A 27,688-nucleotide genomic window follows, 5' to 3' on the forward strand; every position below is an offset into this window, starting at 1 on the left:
TAACTAGAAGTTAAATGTTATGTGAGCAGAGACTTCTGTCCTGGTTACAGATGTAATCCCATTGTCTGTCACAATTCCATGTCTAGAGTAGGTGCTCAGAATATGGATAAATGAATTTTTCCCTATAGAGAGCAGAACAGTTTCTCTACTTTTCGCGTTGTTCGCAGTTAGGCATGGAAACTGACTAATTCCTGCATTTGTAGTGCCTTGCCCTCCATGGACAGAGGAGCCTGGCAGGCTACAGTCTGTAGGGTCACAAAGAGTTGGACATGACTGAAGAGCCTGACCACACACACACACCTCTTTTTGTTTTTATACAAACTGAAGGGAATTTTCATATTAGGGACATTTTCTGTTTATGAATTCAACAATCAACTGGAAAGAAGTAGACCTTTATTTTATACTGGGGCATACAAACCTTCATTACAGTTTCACTTTCAACTTCGGCCAGGCTGTGTAAAGGTGTTCCTATTTATATTAGTGAGAGATACTCTACCGTAAATATTTTTGTACATAATCTCACACACCATGGTCTATTTTATTAATTCAAATATCATTGACTTGATTTCTAAGTTTCTGGATATGGGACAGAGGAAAGTGGGAAGTGTGAACTTACCCACTGGTTTCTAGTCTATAACTATGATAAGAGTATTAGTTACAAATTAGGAACACTTCAAAAAGGGTTGGTTTGTGACTTTTTCCCTGGGGTTATTTTAAGTGTATAAACATAGAAATCATTCCTTAAAATTTCAGGTCATAGCTTTTCAGTGATATTTGCATATCTAGTCACAAGATTAAGCACAGGGAATTATGCTAAACAGAAATTCACTATCTTAACTCCCTTAATTCAGTTACCACAAACTTCACATCTAGAAAAATAGTATTGTGTAACAAATATATATCTCTTTTGGGTTTTCCAAATATCTCACTGGTAATAATATATGTGAAAATTCTCTTTTGAATTATAATGGACAGTGCTGTCAGTGTGCTTTTGGCTAAAAGTAACAGAATATATGAAGTAATTAATGAGTTTATTTACAAGTCTCTCATGAGTGGAGATCCAGTAATGAACTGCAACCCCATGGACTGTAGCCCACCAGGCTCCTCTGTCCATGGGATTCTTCACGCAAGAATACTGGAGTGGGTTGCCATGCCCTCCTCCAGGGGATCTTCCTGACTCAGGGATCAAACCCAGGTCTCACACATTGTGGGCAGATTTTTTACCATCTGAGAAACAATGAGCCTTGCTTTCACTTTCTACATGTCTCTTTTTAAGAATGGAACATCTCTCAGGTCCCATTGGTCTGCTCTAGATTACATTGTCATCCTTAATTGACTTATTTCAAGAAAGGGGAATTAAAAATACTTTTAAAATAGAAATATGAACAAAAGAGTCATTTACTGATGATCACCCATCTGACCTCTAACATTTCCCTAATGGCTTAGAAAAAGGTTTCATGTGATGCTGCATTCATTATTATATTTTACAAGAGGCAGTATGGGAAAAAAGGTAGAATTTCTGAGTTAGATTTTGCTGCTTCCCATATTAGGTTGGGTGGGTGACTTTAAACCTCTTTGGGTTCACCTGTGACAGTGCCATGCTGAATGACAATACAGGTATTACTATCACAAATTTCATTTAATCTCCCTAATAATTTTCTTTAAGAACATTTTGTGATTATGAAATACTTATTTTAATAATAGAGATCTAGTTGCTATTGAAAGATACTAAGTTCTAAACATCTTGAACACCCATTTAAACACATTTCATTTAATTATTAATTCATCCTTGTTCTTTGAGGTCTTATTATGTATATATACTTTAGATTCTGTAATGTGACATTAGTACTGCTTTTATACTTTTCCATTCTAACATCCTAATTCTTTCTAGTGCAAGTTGCTCAGTCATGACTGACTCTGCGTCCCCATGGACTGTAGCCTGCCAGGCTCCTCTGTCCATGGAATTCTCCAGGCCAGAATACTGGAGTGGGTAGCAGTTCCTGACCCAGGAATTGACCTGGGGTCTCCAGCATTGGTGGTGGAGTCTTTACCAAATGAGCTACCAGGGAATCAAAACACAGGAGAAAAGACCATTTCAGTTCAGTCACTTAGTCATGTCCAACTCTTTGACACCCCATGAATCGCAGCACGCCAGACCTCTCTGTCCATCACAAACTCTTGGAGTTTACTCAAACTCATGTCCAATGACTCAGTGATGCCATCCAGCCATCTCATCCTCTGTCGTCCCCTTCTCCTCCTGCCCCCAATCCCTCCAAGCATGAGGGTCTTTTCCAACGAGTCAACTCTTAGCATGAGGTGGCCAAAGTACTGGAGCTTCAGCTTCAACATCAGTCCTTCCAACGAACACCCAGGACTGATCTCCTTTAGGATGGACTGGTTGGATCTCCTTGCAGTCCAAGGGACTCTCAAGAGTCTTCTCCAACACCACAGTCCAAAAGTATCAATTTTTCGGCGCTCATCTTTCTTCACAGTCCAACTCTCACATCCATACATGACCACTGGAAAAATCATAGCCTTGACTAGATGGACCTTTGTTGGCAAAGTAATGTCTCTGCTTTTTAATATGCTACCTAGGTTGGTCATAACTTTCCTTCCAAGGAGTAAGCATCTTTTAATTTCATGGCTGCAGTCACCATCTGCAGTGATTTTGGAGCCCAGAAAAATGAAGTCTGACACTGTTTCCACTGTTTCCCCATCTATTTGCCATGAAGTGATGGGACTAGATGCCATGATCTTAGTTTTCTGAATGTTGAGCTTTAAGCCAACTTTTTCACTCTCCTCTTTCACTTTCATCAAGAGGCTTTTTAGTTCCTCTTCACTCTCTGCCATAAGGGTGGTGTCATCTGCAAGTCTGAGGTTATTGATATTTCTCCTGGCAATCTTGATTCAGCTTGTGCTTCTTCCAGCCCAGCGTTTCTCATGATGTACTCTGCATAGAAGTTAAATAAGCAGGGTGACAGTATACAGCCTTGACGTACTCCTTTTCCTATTTGGAACCAGTCTGTTGTTCCATGTCCAGTTCTAACTGTTGCTTCCTGACCTGCATATAGGTTTCAAGAGGCAGGTCAGGTGGTCTGGTATGTCCATCTCTTGAAGAATTTTCCACAGTTTATTGTGATCTACACAGTCAAAGGCTTTGGCATAGTCAATAAAGCAGAAATCGATGTTTTTCTGGAACTCTCTTGGTTTTTTGATGATCCAGCAGATATTTGCAATTTGATCTCTGGTTCCTCTGCCTTTTCTAAAACCAGCTTGAATATCTGGAAGTTCTCGGTTCATGTATTGCTGAAGCCTGGCTTCGAGAATTTTGAGCATTACTTTACCAGCGTGTGAGATGAGTGCAATTGTGTGGTAGTTTGAGCATTCTTTGGGATTGCCTTTCTTAGGGATTGGAATGAAAACTGACCTTTTCCATTCCTGTGGCCACTGCTGAGTTTTCCAAATTTGCTGGCATATTGAGTGCAGCACTTTCACAGCATCGTCTTTCAGCATTTGAAATAGCTCAACTGGAATTCCATCACCTACACTAGCTTTGTTCATAGTGATGCTTTCTAAGGCCCACCTGACTTCACATTCCAGGATGTCTGTCTCTAGGTGAGTGATCACACCATCGTGATTATCTGGGTCATGAAGATCTTTTTTGTACAGTTATTCTGTGTATTCTTGTCACCTCTTCTTAATATCTTCTGCTTCTGTTAGGTCCATACTATTTCTGTCCTTTATTGATCCCAATTTTGCATGAAATATTCCCTTGGTATCTCAGATTTTCTTCGAAAGATCTGTAGTCTTTCCCATTCTGTTGTTTTCCTCTATTTCTTTGCATTGATCACTGAGGAAGGCTTTCTTATCTCTCCTTGCTATTCTTTGGAACTCTGCATTCAAATGGGAATATCTTTCCCTTTCTCCCTTGCTTTTTGCTTCTCTTCTTTTCACAGCTGTTTGTTAGGCCTCCTCAGACAACCATTTTGCCTTTTTACATTTCTTTTCCATGGAGATGGTCTTGATCCCTGTCTCCTGTACAGTGTCACGAACCTCTGTCCATGGTTTATCAGGCACTCTGTCTATTAGATCTAGTCCCTTAAGTCTATTTCTCACTTCCACTGTATAGTCATAAGGGATTTGATTTAAGTCATACCTGAGTGGTCTAGTGGTTTTCCCTACCTTCTTCAATTTAAGTCTGAATTTGGCAATAAGGAGTTCATGATCTGAGCCACAGTAGCTCTAGGTCTTGTTTTTGCTGACTGTATAGAGCTTCTCCATCTATGGCTGCAAAGAAGATGATCAGTCTGATTTCAGTGTCAGCCATCTGGTGATGTCCATGTGTAGAGTCTTCTCGTGTTGTTGGAAGAGGGTGTTTGCTATGACCAGTGCATTCTCTTTGCAAAACTCTATTACCCTTTGCCCTGCTTCATTCTGTACTCCAAGGCCAAATTTGCCTCTTACTCCAGGTGTTTCTTGACTTCCTACTTTTGCATTCCAGTCCCCTATAATGAAAAGGACATCTTTTTTGGGTGTTAGTCCTAAAAGGTCTTGTAGGTCTTCATAGAACCATTCAACTTCAGCTTCTTCAGCATTACTGGTTGGGGCATAGGTTTGGATTACCGTGATATTGAATGGTTTGCCTTGGAAACGAACAGAGATCATTCTGTCGTTTTTGAGATTGCATCCAAGTACTGCATTTCGGACTCTTGTTGACCATGATGGCTACTCCATTTCTTCTAAGGGATTCCTGCCCACAGTAGTAGATAAAATGGTTATCTGAGTTAAATTCACCCATTCCAGTTCATCTTAGTTCACCGATTCCTAGAATGTCAACATTAACTTTTGCCATCTCCTGTTTGACCACTTCCAATTTGCCTTGGTTCATGGACCTAACATTCCAGGTTCCTATGCAGTATTGCCCTTTACAGCATCAGATATTACTCTTTACCCCATGTCCAAGGTAAGGAGCAGCAGCTGTGCTTTGCTGGAGCAGCCGTGAAGAGATACCCCACTTCCAAGGTAAGAGAAACCCAAGTAAGATGGTAGGTGTTGTGAGAGGGCATCAGAGGGCAGACAGACTGACACCATAATCACAGAAAACTAGCCAATATGATCACAGGACCGCAGCCTTGTCTAAGTCAATGAAACTAAGCCATGCCGTGTGGGGCCACCCAAGATGGTCGGGTCATGGTGGAGAGGTCTGACAGAATGTGGTCCACTGGAGAAGGGAATGGCAAACCACTTCAGTATTCTTGTCTTGAGAACGCCATGAACAGTATGAAAAGGCAAATTGATAGGATACTGAAAGAGGAACTCCCCAGGTCAGTAGGTGCCCAAGATGCTACTGGAGATCAGTGGAGAAATAACTCCAAAAGAATGAAGGGATGGAGTCAAAGCAAAAACAACACCCAGCTGTGGATGGGACTGGTGATAGAAGCAAGGTCCGATGCTGTAAAGAGCAATATTGCATAGGAACCTGGAATATTAGGTCCATGAATCAAGGCAAATAGGAAGTAGTCAAAGAACATTTAGGAAATAAATAATTGTTTTCTGTTAAAGAAGAAAATTCTCTTATATAAAAATAATCTTCCATAACCACATATTCTCTTTCTTTCTTCAAGAGAATTAAAACATATTAAAATCTTCAGTCGAGAGCATCTTTCATATACTTACATATGAGTAACTTTAATCTTGTAAAAGTAATTCAGGTTAAAAATTGCATTTTTAGACTCTCCATCTTTTCTTTTTTTACATTCTTAGGTAGAATGTTTTATGATTCTGTCTGAAGTTTCTGTGGCATGTCTCATTGTCTCCTGAGGGCTTAACAAGTGGTCCTAAAGGATGTGCATTATATACAAGCATTTTTATATGTCATCTTAAAAAATGTATCTTTATTTGTCGTTTGCAAATGTGAGAAATGTTTGCTCTCTTCCATATGAATATAAAGTGTCTCCACTCCAGTCATTACAGTTGTGTTTCTTCCTGACGAAATAGTATTATCATTATTATTCTTTTGCTATGAGAGAATATAACTTCCCATTAAAAAAAGACATAGATTTGAGGGTTTCAGTAAATGTAGTTCTTTTTATAAAATATGATCATATTAAGAGTAACACCTCACCTCGTTTAGGAATAAATGAGTGACCCTATAACTTGTGTTTGGTGTAACATCTCTTGTAAATGAAAAACAAAACTGAACTGAGTTTTATGACATAAATGTACTGCTTTCAACACTTACCCTATTGCTGTAAGTCAACAGTGCTGTATCTCTCATCACCGACATTGTTAGCCAAATTCAAAATTCCTGTTTCTAGAGTATTCCATCAAATTGTGAGACTGAATTTTTGTTATTAAAATAAAGTTATTGAAATGTTAGGAGCATTGCTCTCCATGGAAAATAACTTTAAACCCAGTTTTGAAATGACTTTGAAATGTTTTCATAACAGGGTAACAGGGCAAAAATGAAAGCAAGCTAATATAAATGAAATTTTTGTAACATGCTTAATGAGCAAAAAAATATTCATTTAAAATCCATTTTGACAAAGCTACTGAGGGCTTCAAGTTTTTGCTTTCATTTGAAAAGCAAAGGTCAAAATTTTATTTTATCTGATGAGCATATTATCCAGATAGTATAGATATCTAAGGGATTACCCTTACATAAGGATGTCTGAGAATGGATTCAGGTGTCTATTAGGAAACTTCAGTTTTACACATATATAAATGGTCTTCTAGCATCTCCTATATCACTACTAAATACATGAAAAAAAAAAAAAGATGCACACCTGTGAGAGAAAAAAATGATATTTAAGAGTAATTTGACTGAATTAAAACTTTTTGTGTGTTTATGACTTTTGAGTTTGCTACAGTAAGGTAAATGCAGCAATTTCACCCTTTTTATGTTGCATCTTTGTTAAAGTGAGCTTCATATCTAATTAGGTTCTTTGGTATTCTTTTTTGGGAATTGCACTGGCAGTTCATGCTTTGCTTGTTTTGTTTTATGTTTGCTACATTATCATTACTTAGCTGACAAAAGTTTAAAAAGAATTGTAAACCAGGAAGACAAGTTCTAAAGTTAAATATATTGCTAGAAATTAAAATGCCTATTTGAACAAAACTTATAGAACTAAATATTACCTAAATTTCATTGTGACAAGAATAATTGCTTGTCTGAGCAGTATCTCTGATAGTTCACATTTTCCTGAGAATGTGTAAAAGAAGCAAACTTACTGGTAGTAAGAAAAAAAATGCCTGGCAAATGAATGCTAATTTCATTTTTACCTGAACATCTGGAAGCCAATCACTTTAAACATTAAACTGAAGGCTGTAGACTTACAATTAAATTCATTGAAATAGGATTTAATATATTAGCAGCTTAAAATTATAATAGTATGAATAACTTTTTTTGGGGAGGACATATGTTATCATACCTGTAATCACAAAACTTGTCTAAGGGCACAATAAATTTGACTGTGGTGTGAACATTTCATAGTGGGTTAAATGTCCTGTTACCTTGTTCTTCAAATCCAAAGCTATATGTTTTCTCTGACAAATTTGAGTTTGAATTATTTGGATCATTTTTTAATGTGAGCTGTAAAAATAAATAGCATACATGCTTAAATGTGCTTTTTTCATTTCTACAACCTAAAAACCAGTTTGGTTGAAAAAAATAAAATTTAACAGCTTTTAATTTGTCATGTGGAATCTGATCCTATGTGCTTTTTATTGCCTCCATATATTTATCTAAGTGAAACATAAAATGGTTGTAATAATGGAGAATTTAAAGCAGTTTTGCACATGAGCAGTAATGCTAACTAATATGGTGAATAAAGACTGAATGTAAATTCTCAGAATTTCTGTTTCTTGTGATGTGTTTGCTAAAGTAAGTATATCTAGGTTAGCTTATACAAGCTCCTCATCATCTTGGTTAAGCTATGAAGAACTTTGGGGAAAAATTGGGAGTAATCATTTACATGCAATTGGAAGTCATATATGTAATTTTCAAACTTCAATACAGTGAAGTTTGAAAATATCACCAAACCTGTCAAAATGTAAACTCATAAACTCATAGCCCCCCCTTTTTTTTCTGAAGTAATACTTTAATATTCCCACATATACCTCCAGAGATAACCCAGGTATGGCAGAAATCAGTGTTATCTAATACTACCAATTCGTATTGATGCACCCTCATTTATGTCTTTTAAATTGAGCCTCTTTCTTCTTCCATTTTCCTTGCCCCTTGGTTTAGGCCTTCAATTATTTTTCACTTGTACTATTCCAGTTACTACATTTCTGTTCATAGCACCAACAGTTCGACATTGCCACTCACTCATTCATTTCTGTGAGTTTTATTTTATCCATATAATAAGACTGGCCATATCCCTCTAGTGTTAGCAGACTTCTGTAGCATCCTATAAATCTGTAACATCAAGTCTAAACCCCTTAACTTGGCACACCCCTAGTTAGCCCGCACTTAGCAGTCTCTTTAAGTCATTCTCATGCTTTGGAAGGTAGTTGCTTTACAATGGTGTGTTGGTTTCTGCCATGCGACAACGGGAATCAGTCATAAGTGTACATGTATCCCCCTCTTAAGCCTGCCTTCCTCCTCCCGTCCCTGCCCCCCAGGTCACACTGCGCTCTTTAAAACCTGCCCCAGAACTTGTCTCACTTTCATCCTGTTTGCCTTTTGCTTATCCATTATGATGTCACCTTCTCTTCTAAAGCTTTCTGGACCCTTGAGGTAAAAGCAGGAGATTCACTAAAGTGTTTTTTCACAATATTTCGGTCATATTTAATCTAGAGAATTAGTTTTTTAATTATTTTATATGCCCGTAACTTTAACATTCTGAGCTCTTTAGAGACAAAGATAATCATGTTCATAGTTGTATCTTTAGGATAAACACAGAATATGGAAGTGAATGTTCTCACTGAAAGTTGTTGATTGCATGAGTGATGAATAAATGAATCCAGGAAGGTTTGGATAAAAGGTCAACAGAAAATTATTATTAGAAAACTTGTTGAATGTAGAAAGACAATTCCAAACAGTCATAAGACATATACTAAATATTTTTCAAAGATTGTCTAGAGACTATTTGATACTGAACAATGTCTTCCTATCAATTTATTGAATGATATATTTTTATGATAATGATGCATTAATAGGAAAATGTTTTTAATTTTACTAAATTTCAGACAATGTGTAAAATTGTAAAACTACATTTACTCTATAAAGTAGACTGTTTTCATTAATTTAACATAATCATACATGTAGGTCTAGACCCACAGGTCTTACTGTTAAATGTTTGCCGGTGTTTTTTCTAACTAGTTATCATCTATTTCTATCTACTCAGACATATTAAATCAGGCCATATCCACAGAAGACATTCTCGAGAAAAAGAATGATAATTCATAGTGCTAGAATCCTCTGAAACTTATCTTGGTTTTCAGATTATTGGCCTTAATATGGTGATTAATGCAAGAAAGACAAGTGAAAGTTTTGTAAGCAAATAAAACCTTGTATGAAACTAAATATTATTGGATGTGTCTAGACAGATAAGATTATTTGTATAATTCTAAATTTCATATCAGAGAATTTTTTACAACACAGCATAACAATAAGCACTCCATGTCATTTTTTATAGCAAGTAATAGTATTTGCTTTAAATAGTAAGGGCCTTTCCAAGTGTCTTTTTTAGTTGTTGAAATGTTTTACATTCTAATGTGAAAAGCACACGTCAGTGTTTATAAAGAAAAAGATAGTTTGCTATTGTAGATACATTTGAATATCATTATAAAAAATTTTGTTTTGCCTTCATGTGTGAAAACATATATCTCATTTTACCTGTATTTTCTTCTAATTGAGGGGATGACAGTGTGTTAGACTATGTATAATTAAAGACTGCAGCTTTTTGTGAAAATTAATTTTTAGATCCAGTACTAGCTAATATAAAAATCTAGTCATCCTTTGTACAGTTACTTTAAATGATCAGTAATTTAATTACCTGTACAAAGAAACAAAGATATGGTCACTGATTTCTGAGAGAAAATAAATTTTGAATATCTTAATTCCAGATTAAATACCGTAATAATTTAAAACTGTATTTTCTTTGCAACTTTGTTATGCTGATTATGTTATTACTTCTTTAGTTCTTTCAGGCTGTATCATAATTTCCCACTGTCATTCATGTAACAGAGGACAGTATCTTTGATAATTGATAGTTATCTAAAAGACGCTAAATTTTATCCTGTGGATAACTATTTTTTTCTTTTTAATATGTTTTCCAATCATGATAATTTCTAGTCAATGCATAGCCATCTAGAAAAATTGAGCATATTTAAGTTCAGTTTCCTGAAAAAGGAAAAAGAAAAAGATCTCATGGAAAGTCTAGACTTTTTTTTCTCTCTCTCTCTCTCTCTCTCTCTCGTTATGATTACAGAGTGGCTGGTCTCAAATCAAGTTGTCTAAGAACTAGCTACAAATCATAAGCACTAAACCCATGTTTTAAAATCTGAGCAACCGCTATTATAGAAAAGGCAAAGATATACTTGAATCTGTCAGATCAACACATCCCTAAAATCCCCTCCAGGGCAATCACATAATTTGACAATAGCACTTAAACTTTGAAAGTTATGTGAGCATTTTTTACATAACGGATGGTACATGTCCTCACACCTTTTCTATCACTCATAATACAAGACAGATCTACCCCATTTTAAAAGATCCCTTCTGTTATTAATAATTGCCTAAGCTGCTTCTTCCTTTCCTTTTTCAGAATGAAGAACAAATTTTGGTATTTTGAGTTTGGCACATCTGAAACTTTCTCAGCCACCTGCAAGAAGCTACATGAATCTGTAGAAATAGAAGTAAGAAAATGAATTCTCTTTATAATTCTATGAAATGGCTTGAGTTTATTAATTTGTTGTGATAGCCCATCGAAGAAGTTAGAATTTTAGCAATCCACATAGCTTTACCCAGTATTCTAAAATGACTTTTCTGTTGCTCATTGAAAATCTAGCACTATCTGAAATACTAATGTAAAGTTAAGTGTGAGTCTGCATTGTTTAATACAGGATAAAAGAATTGAGAGGTGAAAACAACTGTAGATATCACTGGATATAGTATGGATAGAAAACTGTAAGATGAAAGTACTTGAAAGAAAAAATTACAGAATTCATGAAAAAAACATATTATTTTTAGGTCTCAATATCATATAACCTTTAAAAATACAGTTCACTTAAATTGTTCTTACTTTCATGAATAAAGGTTAAAAAATATACTTTTCCATTCCCATTCCCATTCATTAGCTAGATTTTCTCCGTTCCAGAGGTTACCATTTCCCCATTACATTTGTAGAAAGCGAAAAAGTCAAGAAAGAGAGAGAAGATAGCAAGAAAAGATAGACTTTAAAAGGTTTGGAGCAAATATATCTATCAAAATTAGATACATTGTAGGACTAAAAATTTTGGAGACAAGTTAGAAAATGACTTAGTTTTATTTAGAGATTTTTAGGTGTTAAAGAAAAGGAAAAGTTAAATTTTGATAAGTAGTAAAGACAATGAAATGAACGGAATCATGAAACAAGGATGCCTAATGACTAGCTTATGTAAATTGAGAAATATTGGCTTTAACACTTTTCATTTTAAAAATAAACAACTTGTCAGCTCATACCTAAATCTTATAGTGGCAACTTTTCAGGTAATAAGTTTGATAGACAAAAGTAGTTAGGGACCACAGAGAAATATGATCACCTGCCTAGGTTTTTCATTATCCCAGCTTTCTAATTTACTGTTAATAATAATAACAACAGCAAAAGTGGTACTAATTCAGACTATATCTCTTTGGACTTTTTCCTCATCATGATTTGTAAATAAATTAAAGTATTACAGGTAGAATTGATTGTCATGGTATGGGAAAAGCCCTTCATGACTGAATCAGCTCATAATCCTGAAAAGGATTATTATCCCAAAAGGTGAAGGATTTGGGCTCAACATGGACTTTCTGTGATTGCTATTTGTGATGATAAATGTGTGCATATGTAATATATATACATATATATATATATGTATATATATATATACTGATATAGCTAATTGTGCATATGTATTTATAAAAATCTCCCTTTACCTTAGAAACTCATTATTTAAAAAATCACTATATAGTAGATTTTACGTATTTTTGCCCTCAAAAACTGCTGCTTAAAGAAAATCTGCAGCAAAAGGCAAAAATGGAAAGGAAAAAATTGAAATGTGGCTTTTGGTTGAATGTAGGATAAATACTGTGAAACCTCTTGCGCTTCTCTTTACCTTCACCTACCATAGATTGAGCATAGACTGAACGTAGATTGAAAAAAAGTCATCTGAGAGAGATACTTCATGTTCATGTTAGGTAAACTCACTATGGTAGTGATGTCCATTCTTTTCAACTTGAGCTAAAGTTTTAATGCAATCCCCAAATTCCAGAAAATTCTTTTGTAAATATCAGCAAACTGATTCTAAAATTTATCTGGAGAGTCAAAAGACCCGAATAGCCAAAGCAATATTGAAGGAGAACAAAGTTGGAGCACTGACACTATCTGTCTTTAAGACTTACTATAAACCTAGATAGCATATTAAAAAGTAGAGACATTACTTTGCCAACAAAGGTCTGTCTGGTCAAGGCTATGGTTTTTCCAGTGGTCATGTATGGATGTGAGAGTTGGACTATAAAGAAAGCTGAGCGCCGAAAAATTGATGCTTTTGAACTATGGTGTTGGAGAAGACTCTTGAGAGTCCCTTGGACTGCAAGGAGATCCAACCAGTCCATCCTAAAGGAGATCAGTCCTGGGTGTTCATTAGAAAGACTGATGCTGAAGCTGAAACTCCAATACTTTGGCCACCTGATGCGAAGATTTGACTCATTGGAAAAGACCCTGATGCTGGGAGGGATTGGGGGCAGGAGGAGAAGGGGATGACAGAGGATGAGATGGCTGGATGGCATCACGGACTCGATGGACATGAGTTTGAGTAAACCTCAGGAGTTGGTGATGGACAGGGAGGCCTGGCGTGCTGCGATTCATGGGATCGCAAAGAGTCAGACATGACTGAGCGACTGAACTGAACTGAACTGATAAAGTAATCAAAACAGTGTGATGTTGGTGAAAGAACAGACAAAACAAGGAAATAGATTGTAGAACCCAGAAATATATTCCCATAAATATAATCACCTGTTCTTTGACAAATGAGGAAAGCCAATACAATGGAGAAGAGAAAGTTTTCAAACAAATAGTGCTGAGATGACTGGAAATCACAGACAAAAAAAAAAAAAAAAAACCCTCTTCACAGGACTTCACCTTTAATTAAAATCACTGAAAATAGATCACAGAGCTAAATGCAAAATGCAAAACTCTAAAGCTTCTAGAAGATAACATAGGAGGACATCTAAATGGCCTTGGATATAATGATGCCTTTTAGATACAACACCAAAGGCACAAAACAAGAAAGAGATAATTGATAAGCCAGATTTCATTGAAATTAAAAACTTCTGGTTTTTGAAAGACAGTGTCAGGGGAATGAGAAAACAAGTCACAGACTAAGCAATAATATTTGCAAAAGACATATTTGATAAAAGAATTGTGTATATTCAAAACATACAGAGAACCCCTACAATTCAACAATAAGAATCCTATTAAACCTATTAAACCCTTTTAACCCTATTAAAAACTGGGCCAAAGACTTTAACTGACACCTCACCCAAGGAGATACACAGATGACAAATGAGCAGGTGAAATGACACTCCACATCATATTTCGTAAGGAAAATGCAAACTCAAACAACAGTGAAATACTGCTACACACCTATTAGGATACTGCTAGAACCAAAAGCTGGTGAGGATATGGAGCAATAGGGGGTCTGAATCATTTCTGTGCGAATGCAAAGTGGTACAGCCATTTTGGAAGAGGGTTTGGAAGTTACTTACAAAGCTGAACATGCCCTTACCACATGATCCAGCAATCATACTCTTTAGTACTTACCCAGAGGAGTTTAAAACATGTACACACGAAAACATGCCCATGGATGTTAATAACAGCTTATTTAATAATTGTCAGAACTTGGAGGCAAACAAGTGGTCCTTTAGCAGAGGAACGGAAAAATAAGTTGTGGTATATCCAAACAATAGAATATTATTCAGTGCTGAAAAGCTACCAAACTGAAAAGACATGAAGGAAACTTAAATGCATCTTCCTAAGTGAAAGAAGTCATTGTGAAAAACCTGTATGCTGTATAATGCATATGATATTCTGGAAAAGATAAAACTGTGAAGACAGTAAAAGATCAGTAATTGCCAATTAAGGAGAAGGGAGGGAGAAACAGGCAAAGCACAGCTTTTTAGGGCAATAAAATTACTCTATGTGATATGATGATGGTGGCTACATGTCATTATACGTTTTTTCAAAGCCATAGAAGGGACACCAGGAGTGACCCAAATGGAAACTATAACTTTGGGTGATTATGAGGTAGGTTCATCGGTTGTAACAAATGTACCCCTTGGATAGGGGATGATGATAGTGGGAGAGGCTATGCACTTGCAGGAACAGGAAGTATGCAGGATATGTCTGTACCTTCCCCTCAATTTTGCCGCGAGCCTTAAACTGCTCTAAAAAGTAAAGTCTTAATTTCCAAAAAGAAAATACATCAATCTACCATACAGTATTATGTTTGTCACAAAGTGAAAAAATGTTCAAGAAAAAGTTTGTATCATATAGCAAAAGATGTGTGATGAAAATAAATATGGAAAACATTGATTTTAACATTACAAGTGATAAGATTCAGTGATTTTGTTCCCCCAAGCTTTACATCTTGAGAAGAACTCTTTAGGGTCGTTTCTACATGTCCTCCAAGTCTGGCTTCCCAGCTCTACATGTACTGCCTCATTCTAGCCACCACTCGGGTAGCATTTATTAAGTCAGAACCAGCGCTGTGCACTCCTCATTCCATTGTTGTATATCTTGAAATACTGTTATAATTTGTATGCATTTATCTTACTTCTAAACTTGGTTTGTGTGTGTGTTTGTGTGTATGGATGGTGATGTAAAATCTGCTTCTCTACTCACTTTTTAATGAATCCAGTCTATCATTTTAGCAGAATATACGCTTCTGTACCCTCAAGGTTACTTCCTAATTAAATATAATAAAAACAGCAATTTGGAAATTTGATTCTGCTTGCTCTTGCTTCCTGTTTGGCCTAAAATTATACCAACTATGGTTTGAAAATATATAACAGAATAAAAGCACTTCAGTACAAGAGTACCTCAAGTAAGACATATATTTTAATGACAGCTTCTTCAAAACAAACCATTTGCTGTGTGACCCTTTATTTCACATCTCTCTTTTATGTAGGAAGCTCTTTTTTTCCCAAAGAAGGTGAATATTTGGAATGATATTAATGTCAAGGGGTAATAGGGTGTGCTGAAGTCTATGGGGTTGCAGAGTCAGACACGACTGACCGAAAAATAATAGTTGATAATAATAATAGTTTAGATTTATCAATTATTAAGTATACCTCATGCTTGGTGCTAAGCAATGTACATCCATTACCTGATTTAGTCTTCCCCCAAATCCTTTCATTTAAAGAGATTCTATTGTTTCTTTACCACAGAGACACATATGAGCATTTTATTTTGTAATTTAATAAAACAACAAGAATTCTATTGCTTGCTGCCAAAATATTTAAATCTAAGGAAACAAATCAATTGGAGAAATAATAAACACACACACACACACGTATATATTTTTGTTGTTCAGTCACTAAGTCGCATCTGACTCTGCAACCCAATGGACTGCAGCATGCCAGCCTTCCCTATCCTTCACTGTCTCTTGGAGTTTGCTCAAATACAGTGAAAGAGATTTAACAAAGGTGAAATTTTTAACTTGAAGAGTTTCAGTTATCTTCTAACTTCATAACAAAATATAAAAAAAATATAAACAATGAAATGAATAGTTTAAATTTACAAGATAATATATTAAAAGCAACATTTGTATTAAACTATTTGGAGCATGGATATGTACCTAACGCTCTCATGTCATCAACATGAAATTTACGAAGTTGAAGTTTATGAAGTTCATGAGTTTTGAATTTACTCTTTGTACCGGCAAAGTTCATGAGAGAATAAAATGCCCTATTCTCCAAAGTATTTCAGTCTTTTGGTATTTGGTGAGACTTGGAAGGATGGTATATTTTAAGGCCAAAACTTCCATCCACCAATCCTGAGCTTTGTCTTAATGATTGAAACATAAAATTTAGACATTTCCATAAAACCTAAATGAGTTCAAGAATTAACAAATTGCAAGAAGTGTGTCAGAGACACAAAGTTAATCAGCAGAATTAGAAAGACAAGATTCTGATTGACCAGTAACCCGGAAAGCACAATTATTAAAGGCAGTAAGGCAGATTTTCACAGCTTTATTTGTGCCCCATATATCAAAATCATCCTCGATAATATCTCAGCATGTACTTACAGAACCTGAGCCCAGCCTTCCCCCTCCAAAAGACTATCTTGGAGTGGGAGAAATAAAACTTGTGGATGAACATTCTTTCTTAAACCCTTTATGAGGCATAGTTGATGTACATAAAGCTATACATATTTAATGTAGACAACTTGATGAGTTTGGAGAAAAGAAATACCATAGGATTATCATAATCAAAGCCATTAACATCTCATCACCTCCCAAAGTATCTCCTTGCCCTCTTTCTGTATGTGTGTGTGTGTGCACACATATGTGAAAAGAACAGTCAAAAGATCTTCCCTCGCTTCTAAAACTACACAGGTGTTTTGTTTTTTGATTTTTTTTTTGTGGGGGGGATGCAATTCTAGAAGCAAAAATAAAGGGAAACAGTAAGATGTGGACCTCAACCAAGATGATCATAGGAAACAAAAATTGAATTCATTAAGTCCAAAACAAACAAACAAAAGAATACCTCCTTATTCCAGGAAAGAATGAGAAATGTGGTGGGGGGGTCAGACAGTGTTAACCATTTCATTAAGATAAATATATTTTATATTTTCTTACTGAGGAGGGTGAGGAAGAAATGAGACAGGTAAAAGGTAAGCAACAGGTGAAATGTCTACATTTACCAGAAGTTATTTTTAGTAGCTTTTAGTGAGAAATTTAATATCCCAACTATGATTTCTGACTTTCACAGAATCTCCTAAAAGGAGAAACATGTAAAATTAAAGTGATATTCTGTTAATAGTTATGGCTAGTGCTTGATATCTTGAACCCAGAGTACTATTGTTGTTGTCAACATGCTCAGCAGCTGTGTATGTGCATACATGGTAGCAGTTTCAAATATTCCTGTTTTCCAGGGATGCAGATGTGCTGCCATCCTCCTCTCCTTTGCCTGCTGTCTCCCATTCCACTGTAAAAAAAAAAAAAAAAACTATGTGATTATCTGTAATCAGCACTTTTATCACCATCACCAGAATACCAGCTAATACTAAAATTACCTCAAAGTCATTCTGAGTCCCTATATTACACTGTGTTTTGTGGATAATACTTTTAAAACGCATTTCAAAAAGCACGGAGCTTAATCACTGGTGAAATACAGAGTACCGCAGCCTTCGAATATCAGAAGTCCTGTTGAGCCACTTATGTGTACGTGTCTGTTTTAACTTGTAGGTTTGCTGCTGTAGTTTCCTGTAAAACGTAATTCTGTCCTATGAATTACTTATAACTTTGCAGAAACTCTTTTAAAAGTTTAAGTCATCTTACACCATGCCATTTTAAACAATGAACAAAGCAATGTTTTATGTTTTATTAAGTAAAATTATGAATAATTTTTACCTGACCTGGGCATAGAATTAAACTCACTATGAAAAAATATTTACAGTTTATCATTAATCATATCTCATCAGGGTTATTATGCACACTTATTGCTCTTCAAAGTTCTTGACATGTTTTGAATGCTCGTTAACTGAATCTCAAACACTAAAATCACATATAAAAATTTGTCTTTAACACTTCTATGTAGTATGGTGCATGGTATATTTATAATCTAGGATTAAAATATATTTGAAGAAAAATGTAAACCATTTTCTTTTCTTTTTGGTAAATTTGTCTCTAGAATAAGATATTCCATGTCAAAACTGAAATGAGTGGACAGTGGCCTGACAACCTTGCACTCTGCAAATGGCTCCTGGAGCACTATATGTTAATGACCTTTCTTCAGCATAATAAAAATATTCAGGATTTATTGACTCACTGAGGCTGTTAGCTTTTAAATTCTTTTCCTCTGTAGCTACCTTTTTAAAAATCATAAATCTTCCAAGTGGATGAAAATATTATCTGACACTTGTTTATATTTCATAGCCTTCACCTCAGCTTTTATTTCCGTACACTCAGCTGGTATGCTACAACTCCTGGTCTCCATCAGAACCAGCTCTGGAAATTTCCAGACTAATCAACACAGTGTTAAAGCCAACAGAGGAAGGTAGCCTGGGGTCAAGAACTAGTGGAAACAAATTATTAATAAATAGGCATTTATGTAAGAACATTGTCTGGCTCTCATAGGAACCTCAGTGTTCTTAATCGGTCCTCCTTCTTTGAGATTTCTTAAGGGTTTTTTCCTCTTTTCAGAGAGCTGCTTACTATTTCCTTAAACCTACACGTGACAAGACTATGAAGAGTGAAAACATGAATAATAGTATACACTGATGTTTTTCAGTTGTCACATGTGATTCCCTGAGTTCAATTAAAAGCAAACAAAAAAGCAAAAAACCTATTTGCAACATGCTCTCCTTTTCTGCAGATGAACAAAGGAATACTCCTTCAGTAATTCTGAAAGTAACTCCTCACAGTGGGGTTCAGAGGCCTAGTCAAATAATTGTCTTAGTGTACTACCTGCTGTGTTCAATATTGAGTGAAAATGGAAGCCAGGCCCCAACTCCAGCTTATTTCACAATTCTTCTGTTATTTAAATGATTTTAGTCAGTTTGGGGGAAGCCAGACCTTTATAAATTAACAGCAGGGAAATACCAAAGGTGTCAGATTGCATATTTATCATCTTTTTCGTGTAATACTTAAATATGTATTAAGAAGTGACTGACATAAATTAGGCAGATTTCAGAAGCCACAGGCCGTGGCTTGTAGAGGACCCCCTTCTGCTTGACATTTCATCCTTGTCAAAGATCAAATTATTTTAATTTAGGCTGCAAATTATAAGGAATGAAGACTTCTTTGTGGGAATTCCCTGTGGTAATCTGACTTTTGTTGTTACTGCTGCTTGTCAGAGTGCAAAAGATATAATATGCATGCAAATAAGGTTAAAAAATATGTACTATCTAATTATCCAGCCAGTACATTCCACTTGAAGACAGTGGGAGGCCTGGCACACAGTATGTGTTTGATTCATTGAGGCCTGCAGGGTATTTACACAAGATTACTTTTAATTATGAAATTAATATCTGTTTATCTAGAATATATAGCAGTAAGTGAGCATACACATGAGCAGAATTCTTTAGTAAAAAGAAATCATCTTAATTTAATATATGAAAAGAAGGGGAAAAAATCAGTTGTTTCTAAGGGGGAAAAAAAAGGCATCACCCAGATCTTGGTTTCACCCTTGTTGAAACAAATTGAATGAAAACTTGGCACCTTCTCTAGATTTGTTTCTAGCTCCTCCAAGTAGGCTCAAGATGTGTTGCTTTATTTCACAGTTTTTATATCTTAGTGAACAAGATACAGTGTTAGATTCAGTATGATTAGGAAAATGTGGGAGAAGAGAGGGTTTGTGGTTTTTTTCTTTTTTTTTTTTTTTACAATTTATTTTTTTGTTTTTTATAATTTTGGTGGCAGATTATCTCTTCTGAGTTCAAAAATCAATGATTGCTATTTGAAAGAAAATGATGAAATTTTGTCCACATTTTTTTCTGTAATAAAAACACAGCAAATAAACAATCCCACTGAAGCTGTACTTTAATATATGAAGTTCATATTCCTAGCAATATTTACTTGTGAGGCATAGTGTTACTTACTGGTAAAGTAAGTTAATCTGCTTATATTAACTTCTAACTAAAACTGGCAGAGGAATATATCTGGGATATATTTATAAATGACTGTAACAATTGTTTCAGAAAACCCAAAGCAAATGAATAAATAATAATACTTTAAAAATACAGTATGGCCTTGTCACTTTCCACCAATATCCTGAAAAAGTAAACAGGGACCTCTCTGAATACGTGTTGTCTGGTAGAATGTTTCCTATTTTGCACAGTCAGAAGGGTGAAGGATGTCTTTTCACCCAGCAAACAAAAAATCTGGCTGGGCTAACTGGTTTCATTTTTCAGTCTTTTGTTACAGCAGTTCCGAGTAATGGCAGGTTGGGAATTCCTTTTACTGCTGATGATCTTGGCATTTCCTTTGCTCAGCCTCTCTGCTCCTCCATACTCATCTAAATAGCTGTGCATCTCTCTGCCTTTGACACTGTGCTTGGAACTTAATCTAGTCCAGGAAAATATCCTTGGCCACTTGAGTGTAATTCATATCTCTTTGAATTACCTTCTCTTTCAAAAGTCTTTAAGCCACTTCTTTCTCTGCTCCCCCAAAATGAGACCCTGAATTATGAATTCTGTTTCTTAATTTTCCCCCAATAATACCTTGCCGTGTGTTCTAAATAGGAAGCAGTCATTAAAATTTCGGTCTGAAATGTGACCAAACTTAACAGAGTCAACCTCTTTGTAACACATTGGAAATCTGCAGCTCATTATATATGCAGACACTAAAGTGTGTCTTCCAAAGGTGTTTTGTAAACAAAGATACATCAATGGCTTAATTTGATCATTTTTAAAGACTATTCATGATACCTGGTAAATGTTATTGACTGCTTTGTCTTTTATATTGACCTTTAGTATAACCATTTAAGTGTTCTTAAAAGCTTAATTTAGAAAGGATAAAATTATAGATTTTAAAATTCTTACCAAAAGATGAAAAAATGCAAAAGATGAAATCATATTGTTTCTGTTCTTTTCATCTTTCTGATCAGTGTGATGGAGTACAGATTGATTTAATAAACATCTCTCTGGAAGGAATTGCTATTTTGAATATACCAAGCATGCATGGAGGGTCCAATCTTTGGGGAGAGTCAAAGAAAAGACGAAGCCATCGCCGAATAGAGAAAAAAGGGTCTGACAAAAGGACCACGCTCATAGATGCCAAAGAGTTGAAGTTTGCAAGTCAAGGTAAGTTTTCTAACATTTAATTGTTTAATGGCTTGATAATCAGCTCTTGAATGCTACTCTAAAATGAAAGGGTTTTCCATTTCCCTATACATATTTATGTGGTTATATTTTTAACGATATTAGATATACAAGTGAGATTGTTATATAATAATAGATTCTAAAAGTCATGTATAAACTGGCTATATTTTCATGGACTTTTTCTCCTTTATTCTCCTTTTCTGGATATAGTTCTTTACACAGGAAGTAAAATGTATGTGAGTTTTTAGTACATTATAATATAGGATGTATTATACATTAAATTCTAGAATGTGGTCATCTTGGTTAAGATGTTTGAGTTGCTATAACCAGGGCCTAGATTAACACTTTTCCTGAGGTGTGTTGCGAGTTTTATTCTTGGCTTTCTTACATGAAACTGTTGTCATAAACATCATATATAATGGCATGTTTAAATATCCCATGGTCAGTTTTGATTATCTACTTCTATTTTTCCAGAAATTTAGTAAAACTTGGAATGCCTGGAAAACAAAAGGTAAAGGGCTAACAAAATAGGGTGCAATAGTGATGGATTAATTTTCAGTTCCACTGAAATATAATTCACATTGGGACATGACAGCTAATTCTTGTTGATGGATTTTACAAAGACACCAAATTGGTGGTATTCTAATAATGGATCATGTCCCAGTTTATGTGTAGTATCCATACTATTTTTTTAGCCTTCAGGAATCTACCTAAAACCACTGATGGCATTCAGAGGGCCAAGAAAATATATTGGCCCAGTCGTGTGTAGCAAAGACAAAATGGGAAGTGTTACAAACTTACGGGATAAATAAAGTAAATAAAAAATTGTTTTAAATAAATAAAATGTGAACATGGTTGATCAGCTTGATGCTGCTGGGAAGTAGCTTCACGTTTTGGTGTCTTCAGGTTTCTGATTCAAGTTTCAGTAGAGACTTCTGTAATGTGGGATTTGGTGACCATGAAGGTGGAAAAAAACTGACAGAGGAAGCAATTAAGCATCCTCTTGAAAATGTTTATTACAACCTGCAAATAACAAAGTTTTTATGCCCATTAAATGTATTGACGATCCTAAAAAGACAAATCTTGTAGAACTGTGGAATTTAATGCAAGAGTGTTTATACCAAATTAATTAAAAAGGTTTATATTCAGAATGAATATAACTATGAAAACATGGAGAAAAATGGTTTTTGGAGAGATACATAGAAAAGAATGAATCAATTTGTGCTATAGGAATTTTAAAATGAGGGGAATTAGATATAACTATTTATTTCTAGGAGTTGTTGGCACTAATAATGTGGATTTCTAAAAAGATTCCTAAATAATTTCTAAGTTTAAAAATTAGTTCAAGAACCATACTAAGACCAAAGCTAAAAATCTCTGCTTCTATCCCTAGGGAAGCAATGAGTACATATAATAGTATAGTCCACAGAGTTAAAAAAGTTTTATATATATATGTGTGTGTGTGTGTGGAATATGTATGTAATAATTTCTACATTTTTTTCTGTTTTATCACTACATGTTAATACTCGGCATGTCTTTGCATATAGACATTTTAGGTGTGTATCTGAATTGATTCTCAATGCTCAGCTGCCAACTATGTTTACCCAATGAGATGTTGAAGTTTGTAAAACTTATGGCTGTGACCAGGATAAGTGTCTGTAGACTTACTATGGATCTAGCATCCCAGGTGACGCTAGAGGTAATGAACCTGCCTGCCAGTGCAGGGGACATAAGAGTCACGGATTGATCCCTGGGTCAGGAAGATCCTCTGGAGTAGGGATGGCAACCGACTCCAGTATCTTTGCCTGGAAAATCCATGGGTAGAGGAACCTGGTGGGCTTCAGTCCATGGGGTCGCAAAGAGCCAGACACAACTAAAGTGACTTAGCACATACTCAGGACCTCATTCATCCCTTTTGTATCCTGAGGAATACACGTTTGGAGTGAAGAACAGACAGATCAGCCAGAGTATAGACTGTCAGTGCCTATAACTCTAGAAAAAGGTCTCTCTTCCCATCCTGTCTTCTTGCTTTGTACTGTGAAACTGTTGGTTTCAAGTTTCCATAATCTTGGGAAAGAAAGAAGTAAGAACCTACAGAGTTTGTGACTTAAGGATACATTTTTCTCAGTACAAGTGAGTGAAGTTGCTCAGTCCTGTCCAACTCTTAGCGACCCCATGGAATGTATCCCACCAGGCTCCTCCATCGATGGGATTTTCCAGGCAAAAATACTGGAGTGGGTTGCCATTTCCTTCTCCAGGAGATCTTCCTGACCAAGGGATCGAACTTAGGTCTCCCACATTGTAGGCAGACGCTTTCCCGTCTGGGGCACCAGGGAGTACAATGATGAGGAAGAACATCAGAAATCCGCGTTTTCGAAAGTTGTTGTCTTAGTACAAAAGCTGCTTTATAATGGGTTTGACGAAACGGGTTTTCTCCTCTCTGTACCATCTATGCTTGGGAGTTTGGGTTTAGTTTTACTTCAGGATCAGTATGCTTGCTCAGGCACTCAGTCGTGTCCACCTCTTCATGACCCCATGGACTGTAGCCCACCAGGCTCCTCTGTCTGTAGAATTTTCCATGCAAGAATACTGGAGCAGGTTCATGCTTAAAATTACCTTATCAGCTGAATATTTTTTAAAAGATTTCTATATTAACCAGTCTTTTCTTTTATTAGTTTTATCAAGATTTTTTTCATTTTGATAAGTTTCCCAACAGAATAGTTAAGAATATCTCAAAATGTTTCTAAGTTTTGATTTCACATTTATTCTATCAGTTTTTTTTCTATCAATTCTTATATGTTATACTTAATTATCAGAAATGAAAGAAACTACTTAAAACATCTGCATGTATCCCTCTTTGAAATGGTAATTGTTTCTATCATTTGATCTTGTTTTCAAATTCTTGATGTCAAAATTATAGTATTAAAGGTCAATCAGTATTTTAAATCTAACTGTATTTTCAAATTTATATAAAAGGACAGGTATTGTGTGTAGAATGAAATACAGAGAATATAATTCTAGTCCAACGAGTTCTCTTGTTTAACCTAGGTTCAAATTAATAATTTCACTCTTAGAAAGATGGAATTAAATAAATTAAATAGGTTAACAATTTAAATTTCTTCTTTTTAAGATGCACTTCTTTAAATATTAACTAGCAATATTCTGATATGGCTCTGTAAAAATTTGAAGTTTAAACTAAATTTTTGCTGTATTAAAATGTATGCTTGTTGCCATAAACTTTTGGAAGTTTTGGTGGTCAAGGAGAGGGGGGAAGCATATCTAACTTGATTCTTGTAATAAAGAATTTTTATTCTTTAGTGGAAAGATTTAAATTAAGAAAAAGTTTGCAAGTTTGTTTTAATTTTTAAAAAAATGCCATAGATATAAGGTACAAGGTCAGGTTTGGAGCACGACGTGCTCATTTATACTTTGCCCTACATGATCTGTAACTCCTGCACAATCTATTTGCTTGCAGTCTTTGAAGACACTCAGAGTATCAGATCAGAGTATCTTCACTTAATAAATTCACTTGTTGGAAACTTTATGGTTGATTTAATTCGAGTTGATAAAATTGTAAGTTAATTACATTATTGTTCTAGCAAAATATTCTAGAACAGTTGGATGCAATTCTGAAACATTTTTATACATTTATCTATTTCAGACATTTTCTTTGTGCGTTTGTCTGTTGTTTCATTTTTGTTGTTGTGTGCTTTCTTTTACTTCTTTAGGAAATACAAATGAGTGTATCATATATTGGCAGCATGGTCTTTAAGCAAAATTGTGAAATCATCAAATTTGATTTTCAGTGCCCTTAGCCTTAATAATCTTTCCCATTTCTTTCAGTTGCTAAGTAAATATTTTTCTCCAATTCTTCTGCATTAAATCCAAGCATCAGAAAGATATCTAATAAATTCCTTCACATTAATATATAAATAACTGATTGCCCATGAATGTAGAGGTATTTGCATTTTAAGAGAAACAAAGGCCTTCAGCTAAACCATTATTTTTCACACTGTGTTCCATTGAGCTATAACTGCAGTTCTTGTTTATAATTCATTTCTGTCATATTTTGAAACAACAACAGAAAACCTATAACAAAACCCTGTAAAGTGCATTCTATAGAAACATTTTGTCTTACTGACGATTCTTAAATCATCAAATTGTGTTACTAGACAGAACAGCTTCCTTTCCTCCTCCTGTTCCACCTCCTCTTCTACCTCCTCTTCTTCCCAATGGCTGGATTGATCTGTAGATAGTGAACATGATAGTTATTTCTTTCCACACACGTTTGTAAACATGTACATGTCTAAATGAGTAAATAAACAAATGTGACATTAATTGGAAAGTTCTAGCTGTGCAATGGTCATTTATGTATATGTATCATTGTATATTTAATGAGGAAAATTGTACAAATGGGTACATTACCACCACAGTGTGTGTGAATCACAGTTAAAAGGCCCCCAAGCTCAGGAACTTTTGCTTGGCACAAGCAATAAACAGAGCTTAACAATCAAAGGAAATAAAAACAAGATGGTGATACTAATGCTAATTAATACTTTTAATGAACATGGAAGTCACTTCTTAGAAAAGTTTTTGCTTATAAAAATTGCATTAGTTAGCTGTCTCCCCCAAGTAATAAGTTTGTACTATTTTGTATATCAAATGGAGTTTTAACAGAGATTTATGATACAAACATGCTCAGAACTCCTGCTAAAGAGACAGCGATGAAACTGAAACAGTTTCAGATAATATGCAGAAATAAGACAAATTTGACTAATTGAAACTTTGGAGTTAACATCTGAAGCATGCAGCAAGTAAATTTTTGACAAAGTTGAAAAACTATACTAAAGGAATACCTGTAAAAAGTATTTTTCAACAGCAAGGACCTCTCAAGTAATGTAAGGAGTTTTACATATGGCAGCCCACTCCAATACTCCTGCCTGGAAAATCCCATGGGTGAAAGAGCCTGGTAGGCTACAGTCCGTGGGATTGCAAAGAGTCAGACACAACTGAGTGACTTCACTTTAAGCCTTGAAGATACAAGTCTAACTATACCATTTTCCAGTAAGGAATGCAGAATGGTGCAAGACTGTCAAGTGAGCGGTACAAAGTTCATGTCATTTACAGTTACATGTCTGTCTTGATCAGGATAGTCCCAATATCATACAACAACAAAAGAACTCCAGAAATCAATGAAAAATAGGCTGCCTATAACACTTCAGTTGCCCTCTTCATAATAACTCCATTATTCCCATAGAGTGACTATATCACAGGTGTTAGCAATTTGAACCTCTAAAATATATTTGCAGAAATAAAATTATAATTTTCTCTTTAATTTACTGGTCTTAAAAATATTGCTTAATTTTAAAAACCAAAAAAAAAAAAAAGGTTGACAGCTTTAAAAAGTTTGAAAACCAGTGAGCAAAAGTAATTACATTCAAGCCGTAGAATTTCAAACATTTGCCAAAAGCTAAAGGAGGTAGTCAGGAGCAGCTGGACTTCCTGCTTGAAACCTCATTAACTAGGTGACTGTCTACCCCACATATGGATACATATAGAAAAGTTTATTTTGAAAACTAATTAACGTATGATATTGTTGATAAAATCTTCAATGTTTTCATTCCCATTTACCAATGCTAATTCTTTTCTTTGGGCCACATTTCTCAGGGTTAGCGTATACTCCACTGAAGGAAAACTGAGCTGTACCCAGATGAATATTTTAAAGTGTGATAGTTTTTATATGTACAGTAGCTCTTGTTTTCTTTTTGGTAAGGGGTACTTTTTTCTTAATTTATAATTTTAAATAATTTCATTTTTGAAATAAGTTCATTTCATTAAAATAGTGTTGTGCTTAAGTTGCTTCAGTCATGTCCAACTCTTTGCGCCCCTCTGGCCTGTAACCTGCCAGGCTCCTCTGTCCATGGGATTCTCCAGGCAAGAATACTGGAGTGGGTTGCCATGACTTCCTCCAGGGCATCTTCCTGGCCCAGGGATTGAACCCACGTCTTCTGTGGCTCCTGCATTAGAGGCAGATTCTTTACCACTGAGTCAAAACTAAAAAATAATAGAGGAAGTATGTGGATATGGAAAAAACTGATGGTGGGACCAGAAAGACTAAAGTGTGGAGAACTCCATGAAGGCTAATAATATAGATTCCAGCACTTTGTTTTATTTGTATAGCCCTAGGTTTTTGTATCTTAGTGTAAAATTTTTTTTTTATTCTTCATTATGTTGTATGAAATTTACTATGTATAAGTGGCCCCCAAATAAGCTTACACTGCACATACCCCTACCCCACCATATTTGATGTCTGTACTCTGTACTAAGGAGACTAAAGCCCTCATTCTCTTTAGGAGCTAGAAGGTAGAACTTTGTAGCTGATTAACTGTCATGGACTCTCTATATCAAATGACTTTATTTATTTTTTTGAAAGCTCTGAAGAAGTAGAAAAAAAGAGG

The 27,688-nt window shown here is 35.2% G+C and overlaps 1 protein-coding gene across 8 annotated transcripts in view; it reads left to right on the top strand.

The window, feature by feature from the left end:
• Positions 1–27,688, top strand: part of DGKB (diacylglycerol kinase beta) — an 824,229-nt gene that overhangs the window by 601,948 nt on the left and 194,593 nt on the right. For all 8 annotated transcript variants that reach the window (XM_070470763.1, XM_070470758.1, XM_070470752.1 and 5 more), the window contains 2 exons: positions 10,773–10,863; positions 21,017–21,212. In XM_070470763.1, coding sequence (XP_070326864.1) covers positions 10,773–10,863; positions 21,017–21,212 — 287 coding nt within the window. The remainder of the gene's footprint in view (positions 1–10,772; positions 10,864–21,016; positions 21,213–27,688) is intronic.

Source organism: Odocoileus virginianus, chromosome 1 (genome assembly GCF_023699985.2).
Source record: "Odocoileus virginianus isolate 20LAN1187 ecotype Illinois chromosome 1, Ovbor_1.2, whole genome shotgun sequence".
NCBI lineage: Eukaryota > Metazoa > Chordata > Mammalia > Artiodactyla > Cervidae > Odocoileus > Odocoileus virginianus.